An 8,334-nucleotide genomic window follows, 5' to 3' on the forward strand; every position below is an offset into this window, starting at 1 on the left:
GTTAAGGTTTGAGCCTTGCTAAGTGCCTGGCGGCCTTTCCCACAGGTGGCAAATTACATCAAGGAGCAGTCGACTTGCAACTTCCAGGCCATCGTCATCTCTCTCAAGGAGGAGTTCTACACCAAGGCCGAGAGCCTCATTGGAGTCTATCCTGAGGTAGGGCGGGCCTGGCTCAGGAGCCAGCCCTACTCCCTGCCTGATTTCCCAGGGCAGGAAAGGAAGGCTGCAGAGGAGGGGAAAGGAGGTGGGGGAGCATAGGGAATCAGGTCCTGAATGGCCAGTTGGGCTTGTTGGAGCCCTGCCTCTGGAGGTTTACCCAGCCCAGCCAGGCAGGGCCGTTGCATTTGGGGACAGGTGGAAAGGTAGGCAGAGGCAACCAGACAGTGGAGAAAGGAGGAGAGTACAGAAGTAGGCAGGGAGAGAAGGCACATGGGACTGAGCATATCCTCACACCCAGAGAGAACCATTGACTGGGCTTTGGGCAGGTATGTAGGGAAGAGGGTTTGATGCCCCTGATCCTGGGGCACTAGACCCCTCTTAATTCTCTCCTTACAATTTTATTTTTCTTTTTCTCCCTCCTCCTTCAGCAAGGGGACTGTGTGATCAGCAAAGTCCTGACCTTCGACCTCACCAAGTACCCAGATGCCAACCCCAACCCCAATGAGCAGTAGCAGTAGGTCTGCCCTCCCACCCTGTCTGGATCCCTAAGCTGTCCCTCTCCCAATCTCTGGATATCTGACTCCCAACCTTCCCCCTACATCCTGGCCCTTTTTGGTGTAGTCATGGGATTTAGGCACTGCTAATCAAGCATGAAGAGGAACAGAGGTGATGTTAGGTCTGGAGCAAAAATTCCTGAACGACAGGGAGTACTCTGGCCTCTGGAAGGAGGTGCTGAGCTGAACAGGGCCATCTGTTCATCACACACACCCCCTTCCTCCCCCTCATCACCCATAATCGTGGGCCCCTTGGGCCTCTTGCCCACTGTGTGTGTGGGTATGTATGTGTTTATGTATGTATCCGCATGTGTGCATGTGAGTATGTTTGCAAAATAATAAAGGATATTGGAGACCTGTTTTAGAAGGAGCCTAGGCTGAATTTGATTCCAAGAGAGCTTAGGATGACAGCACCCCTGAGCTGGGCAAAGGTACTCAGGACCTCATAGGAGTCTTAGGCAGTTACCTGAAACTGCCTTCATTCACTCATTTGTGTATTCATTCATTTATGTATTCATCAGACACATACCGAACACCCTCTATTTGCCAGGCTCTGTGCTTATAATACAGAGTTGAATCAGACATGATCTCTACCCTCCTAGTAAGGAGATACAATGGGTTCATGAATGACTATAGTTAGCTGAATGTCATATGTACTTTGAATTTGAGAAGAGGGTGATCCCCTCTAGGCTTCCTGGAGGTCACATTTAAGCTAGACCTTGACAAATTGGTAGGATTTGGTCAGGCACTAGGAGCAGAGCATGAGCTCTGGGGACAGACAGTTATGGGTTCTGGTCCCACTTTTTATCACTTACTAGTTGTTTGACCTTGGGCAAGTCATTTGACCTTCTGTGCCTCAGTTTCCTCAACTGTAAAATGGGGCTAACAATATTACCTACCTCATAGGATTTAATGATGTCAAGCTCCTCACTGGAGGCCTTATCCCTTCATGGAGCCCACTAGGTGCCGACCCCTCAGAATATAACCCTCATGCCTGGACCCCTGAGAGCTTCTGATCCCAGCTATTAGGGACAGAAGAAGCCTCCAAATCTGGAAGGTGCTGAATGCCCTGCTGACTGGGAAAGTTTCAGGGCACTGATGGGGTCTACCTGATAAGTGGAGGGCTGAGGAAACCTGTAGCTTCAATCATGTATGGTAACCGGGTGCCTGAGCCCCAGTCTGGATTGTGAGGAAATAGGGGAGAGGTAGCCTGGGCCACATCCCAGCCTAACACGTGTGAGGTTCATTTTAGGAACTAACCTCATTAGCTATAAGGATCATGCAGAGGCAGCAAAGCCGGGTGTGATGAGCTCAGCCTTTACTCATTCACATACACCATCACACTTCACTTCTGATCTGTGTATTGCTTTTTTGCTTTTTAAAAGTTAAGTCCATTTTAATTACCCAAATAATGCATGAATTCATTCTCCTTTTGAGAAATTAGATTGTTAAAGATAGTCTCATTCAGCTATCAACCACTCCCCCTCTTGATCTTTTCCCTCTTAGTGGCTGTTGTTTGTTGTACTTCCATTTAGACTTTGTTTTAATGCTTGTACGTACATAATATGAACTCATTGGAATATTGTGTGTTTAATGCAAATGGTATATTGAATTGTTTAGCAATTTGTTTTCTTTGCTTAACGATGTTTTTGAGATCTGTGCATGTCACTTAATGTAGCTCAATACATCTTCTGTAATTGCTGTATAGATTGCCATCATATGATTACCGCATTTTACTTACGCATTTCTCTTGTTATGGACATTAAGACTGTTTTCAGGTTTTGCTATTACAAAATACTACACAGGAGCATCCCTATGCCTGTGTGAAAGTGTATGTGTGAAAGTTTACCTAGGGTTGATTCCTAGAAGTGGAATTGCAAAATCATAGGATATTTATATATTGGTTTTTAATAATACTTCCAAATTGCCCTCCTGTACTATTTACTTAGTATTTTTCTTGAGGTTGATCTGAGGTCTAACATTGTTATCCTATATCATTTTCATCCCAAGTAGTGATATCTGTGAAATCACAGGTTTGATATGTGCTAATTATGTATTTTTCTAATACATATTAAAAGACATAACTATCAAAACAAAATAATTTGTCTGTTTTCAACCAAAGAAGTCACGTACCACTGGTGGTACTGTGTGCCATAATTTGCAAATGCTGGCCTTTATGGAAGAGTCACAATTCGGGGGTCAGACCTGGTTCAAATTCTAGCTGTAGAAACTTGGGCAAGTTACTTTACCTCTGAGCCTAAGTTTCCACATCTGTAAAAAGAGATAAGAAACACCTACCTTGCAGTAGTGAAGCAAAGAGAAAATTAAATATATATGAAGCAATTTGACTGGCATCTAGATCATTCACAGCCCTTTAAACGTCACCTTTGCTATTCTCCCCACTTTACAGATAAGGAAACTGAGGCCCAAAAAGATTTGAACCCAGGTCTTCCAAGTCATTCAAGTGCTTTCTCCACTGTACAGGTGGTTATCAACCTTGACTGCACATCAGAATCGTTTGTAAAGCTTTTTCTTTTTCCTTTTTAAAAGTAAAGCAATATATACACAAGTAAAAAATAAAATAGTACAGAAGGGCTTATAATGAGAAGCAGCAGTTCCCTGCTTGCACCCCCACATCCAAAGGATGTGGAACTCTTTAAAAATAAATTGCTCTGGTCCCGCCTCTGACATCTGATTCAGTAGGCGTGGATAATAACCCAGATAACCCCTACCTCACAGGATAAAAAGTATTACATGAGCTGCCTTAGGCTAAGGCCCTGGCACACATGTGCTGCAAAGGAGCTTTGGGGACTTAAGTCCTGAGGATCCAGGAGGTGAGGTGACTTGTCCAAGATTACACTGGTTTAGTGGCAGAGCCTAGACTTCCACTTGGATCTATTTAGTGCTTGCCCCCTGCTCTCTCCTGTTGTGCCCCACCACCTCCGGGCATCACAGTGCAACCCTTGTCAGTGAAGGCTGTGCTCGTGGGAGGCCAGGCACCACAGTGTTTCCAAGAGCAGGCTGGATCTGAGTAGATTCCCTAGGGCTTGTTGGAGGAACTAGTTTCACTCCCTTATACTGTGGACACAGTAGCCTTGCTCTAGGGAGTTGAGTACTCCACAACAGTGTCTTAAGTTTAATTGGGCACTTCCCTCTGGAAATCACAGTGTTGTGCACCAGGAACACAAAGATGAGTCAATCTTGATCCTGCCTTTGAGGAGCTCACTGTCTAGTTGGGGAAACAATTTGTAAAACAGCCATTAACCATACAGTGTGATCAACACTGTGACAGGAGCACAGGAGAAACATCTAGCTTATGTGACGATTCAGAGAAGGCATCCTCTAGTCTAGGTGGTGACACCTGAACTGAGTCTTAGGGGCTGGTAGGAATTAGCCAGTTGAGGAAGTATAAGGAATTTCCAGATATCGGAAACAGTATGCATGAAGGCAAGAAACAGCAAAACAAATACTGAAGCATGAAGATTCCTGGGGTGGGGGAAAAGGTAGAGAGGAACCAGATTGGAAGAGGGTCGTAAATGCATGGCTACAGAATTCAGATTTGTCTTGTAGGACTGTGTGGTTCCCAAACTGGCTATATACCACAAACAGGTGGGGCATTCTGGGCCCCAGCCTCTAAAAGTTCAGTAAGTCTGGGGTGAGGATTTGGAATCCTGAATGCTTATAAAGGTTGCCACATGACTAGGGTACAGCCAGATTTGGAAAGCATAGCTTGAAGGCAGTGAGGGAGCCATGAAATGGTTTTTAATAGGGGGACTCCAGATCAGATGTGAACTTAACCTGTTTCTGGCTGGCTAGCCAAGCAGCATGGAAAACAGATTAGGTTAGATGTTCATGCTGTATGTGCCCATACTGTAGTTTCCCTGTTAATAAGCTTACACTACTATATTTGCTCATTTTGTCTCTGAATAAGCTTTAGGCACCACAAGGGTGGGCCTGGAGATATTTTGCTTACCAGTATAGCCCCTGCAAAAAGCACAGTGCCTGACACAAAACAGGCACCCAGTAAAGTTCTTGAATGAATGAATGCATGAGTGAATCCATTTGTGAGAGAGCGAATGGAGACAGGGGGATTAGTTAGGAACCTGGAAAAAGACCAGGAGGCCTGCACTAGGGCAAAGGCCAGTGGGAATAGATTGGAGGTGTTAAGGTGTGAACTATTAAGGGAAGATGATAAACTGAACTTAATGACTGATTATTGGATGTGGAGGGTGACTGAGAGGATAGAATGAGTACCCAGGAATAGCTAGGATTCCTACCCTATCCCAGTCATCTCTTTCCTTATCCATCTCTGAAACAGAATCTCCTTACATCCTCCTCAGCAATTGGAATTCCTCAAGTTAGACAGACATTCTGTGTGCTGTGTGGTCTCTCACTGCCCCCCACCACCACACCCCTCCACAAGCCATTGATTCATTCATCCAGTTCAATAAATCTTGGCTAAGCACCTCCAGTGTACAGTAAGGCTCTTCCAAGCCAGGACTCTGACTCCCTCTTTCCTACCTCAAGAGATGTTTTTGAGGGCTTTCCCAGGTAAGAGACACATCCCTTATACAATAACTTATAGTAAAATACCCAGAATGTCAGACCTGTAGGGAAGACTGCCCAAACCCCTTCTGAGGTCCTCAAGAGGGGAATTAACTTCCTAAGGTCCCACTGCTAGGAAGTGTCAGAGCCAGAAATGGAACCTAGGTTTCCTTTCTATGTCATCTCTAGAGTCTTGATCTTGATATACCCCATTGTAGATCAGGACAGGCAGAGGTGGTCAGGGAGAAGGTGGGACTTAGGTTGAACCTTGAAGGTCGATATATTGGACAGGTCAAACAAGATGCTTGCCAATTACACTGCCCCCTTCTGGAAACGCTTAGCAAACCTGCCATGCTTGCAGTCCCTTCTAAGGGGTTTCTTTAGCATAAGTTGCCATGCTCTGTACCATGTGACCTCACAATCCTGGCCACAGATAGCTAGATGTGGATAGTGTCTGATTCAAGGGCAACCAATCTATGCTGGCCAGCGGCCTATTAGCTGGACTGGCATAAGGACTCCACCTTACAGGGATGGCATGTATCAAATGGCAAACGCATGAAACAACCAGATCTTTCAGGGAGGCAAAATGTGAGATAGTCAGAAGAAGTGAACAGTTAATTAGAATTTACTGAGGCATTAGTGGTGGATGAGGGGTGGCCAGAAACTAAACAGCAAAAGCAAAGAGAAAACTGCAGAAACCATAAGTAAGCAGAGGTCATGAGACATTTGTATAATGAGATCACGGGGCCACAGGGTGGCAGAAGCCATGAAGCAGCAAGGCAACAATGGGCTAAAAGGACGCAGAAGCCATGAAGCAATAGGAGCCACAAGGAACAAAAACCATGAGACAAAATGACTATGAGATCCACAAAGCAGCAGAAGGCTTGAAGAGATAAGATCATGAGACAGTAGAAGCGATGAGACTGCAAGAACCATAAGGCAGCCAGAACCATGTGGCAACATGGCAACAGGAATGGAAGAGGCAGCAGGAGCTACAATGCAGAAAAGCCATGGATTAATAGGAACTGAAGCCCCGGGAGCCATGAAGCTTCAGGACCTATGAGGCAGAAAAAGCCATGGGCTAGCGTCGAGGGGGGCAGAAAGAAGTTAGTCAGTACCAGTAGGAGGAGTATAAATACAGCCAGAAAGGAGTTGAGTCACCAATTTGGGAAGCACTAGAGAAGGGAGCAACAGATGCCTGCAGCTGAGGGGGTGACAAGATAAGCCAGGCTCTAGAGCTGCTTTGGATCATGAACCATTTTCAAGTTTCTGTTCTTCCATGAGGCTGCCTGTGTAGCTGTCGTCTTCCTTATTTCCCTGTGAATGCTTTAATAAATCCCCATCACTAACCTGAATGTGTCTTTGTTCCTTGGAATCTAAAAGAGGTTAACACTGTGGTGTGCAGTTTAGATGGGTGGAAAGCAGGGCAGGAGGTCTTCCTGGTGGGTTTGAAGCAAGACACAGAGGTGGGAATTCACTCATCCTTTCCTGCCTCACTGGCATGGGCACGGGCACCTTTCATTCACTTACTTGGCTTATTTTATCATTCATTCATCCACTCATTATTCATTCACTTATATATGCACTAACTCACAACTTGACTCACTTACTCATTCATGCATTAATGTAAGCATTTACCAGTTCATTGCTTTTTCCTGTATTCACTCATGCATCATTTTTCCATCCATTTGTTCAGCAGGATATGTTGAATTCCTGTCATGTGTCAGGCCCCGTGCTAGGTTCTGGGAATAAGATATACATGCCCTCCAGGAATTCTTGGATTAACTGGGAACTCAGATAAGTAAGCAGTTCAGTGCACTAAGTGTGGAAGATGATACAATGGAAGTCTAGGTGAGGCAAAGTGAGCATATAAGAAGTATTAGCTGGTTCTCCCTGGAGTGGGAAAGCCTTTATAGAGGATGGGACACTTGAATTGAGTCTTGAAAGAGGAATTAGTGCTTACCACATGGAAAGGGAGTAAAAAACATTCCAAGCAGAGGAGCTGCCTAAGCACAGTTAAGAGTGTGAAAGTGCATGGATTTCAGGGAGGAACGGGGCATCACCCCATGCAGTGGAGAAGTGGAATCCAAGCAGTCAAGCTTTGCTTTGAGCTATGGAAGCTGTGGAAGGGTTTGAAGCAAGGGAGTAACCGGGCCAGATTGGTATTTAGGAGGACCACTCTGTTAGCTGGGGTGAAAGAAGGTTGGGGGCATGAAACACTGACCTAAAGAATGTACTTCAGGCTGGGCGCGGTGGCTCACGCCTGTAATCCCAACACTTTGGAAGGCCACGGTGGGAGGATCACCTGAGGTCAGGAGTTTGAGACCAGTCTGGCCAACATACCGAAACCCCATCTCTACTAAAAATACAAAAATTAGGCCAAGCACGGTGGCTCATGCCTGCAATCCCAGCACTTTGGGAGGCTGAGGCGGGCGGATCATCTAACGTCTGGAGTTCAAGACCAGCCTGGCCAACATGGTGAAACCCCATCTCTACTAAAAATACAAAAATTAGCGAGGCGTGGTGGCAGGTGCCTGTAATCCCAGCAACTTGGGAGGCTGAGGCAGGAGAATCACTTGAACCCGAGAGGCAGAGCTTCCAGTGAGCCAAGATTGCGCCATTGCACTCCAGCCTGAGGGACAAGAGTGAGACTTCGTCTCAAAAAAACAAACAAACAAATTAGCCGGGTGTGGTGGCATGCGCCTGTAATCCTAGCTACTCGGGAGGCTGAGGTGGGAGAATTGCTTGAACCCAGCACTCCAGCCTGGGCAACAGAGTAAGTCTTAAAAAAAAAAAAAAAAAATGGTATTTGCAAAAAGTACATTTGCCAAGTGCGGTGGCTCACCCCTATAATCCCAGCACTTGGGAGGCCAGGGCGGGTGAATCACCTGAGGTCAGGAGTTCGAGACCAACCTGGTCAACATGGTGAAACTCTGTCTCTACTAAAAATACAAAAATTAGCCAGGCGTGGTACCACATGCCTGTAATCCCAGCTACTAGGGAGACTGAGGCAGGAGACTTGCTTGAGCTCAGGGTGCAGAGGTTGCCATGAGCCAAGATTGCGCCACTGCACTCC

The 8,334-nt window shown here is 46.0% G+C and overlaps 1 protein-coding gene across 1 annotated transcript in view; it reads left to right on the top strand.

Annotated features, from left to right (window-relative positions):
* SMC1A (structural maintenance of chromosomes 1A) overlaps nt 1-6,607 on the top strand; it is a 52,722-nt gene extending 46,115 nt beyond the window's left edge. Inside the window, exons 24-25 of the mRNA XM_033201814.1 lie at nt 46-156; nt 588-6,607. Coding sequence (XP_033057705.1) covers nt 46-156; nt 588-671 — 195 coding nt within the window. The 3' untranslated portion in view covers nt 672-6,607. The remainder of the gene's footprint in view (nt 1-45; nt 157-587) is intronic.
* Nucleotides 6,608-8,334: the final 1,727 nt, after the last annotated feature.

Source organism: Trachypithecus francoisi, unplaced genomic scaffold (genome assembly GCF_009764315.1).
Source record: "Trachypithecus francoisi isolate TF-2019V2 unplaced genomic scaffold, Tfra_2.0 Lachesis_group6, whole genome shotgun sequence".
In the NCBI taxonomy this organism is placed as follows: domain Eukaryota; kingdom Metazoa; phylum Chordata; class Mammalia; order Primates; family Cercopithecidae; genus Trachypithecus; species Trachypithecus francoisi.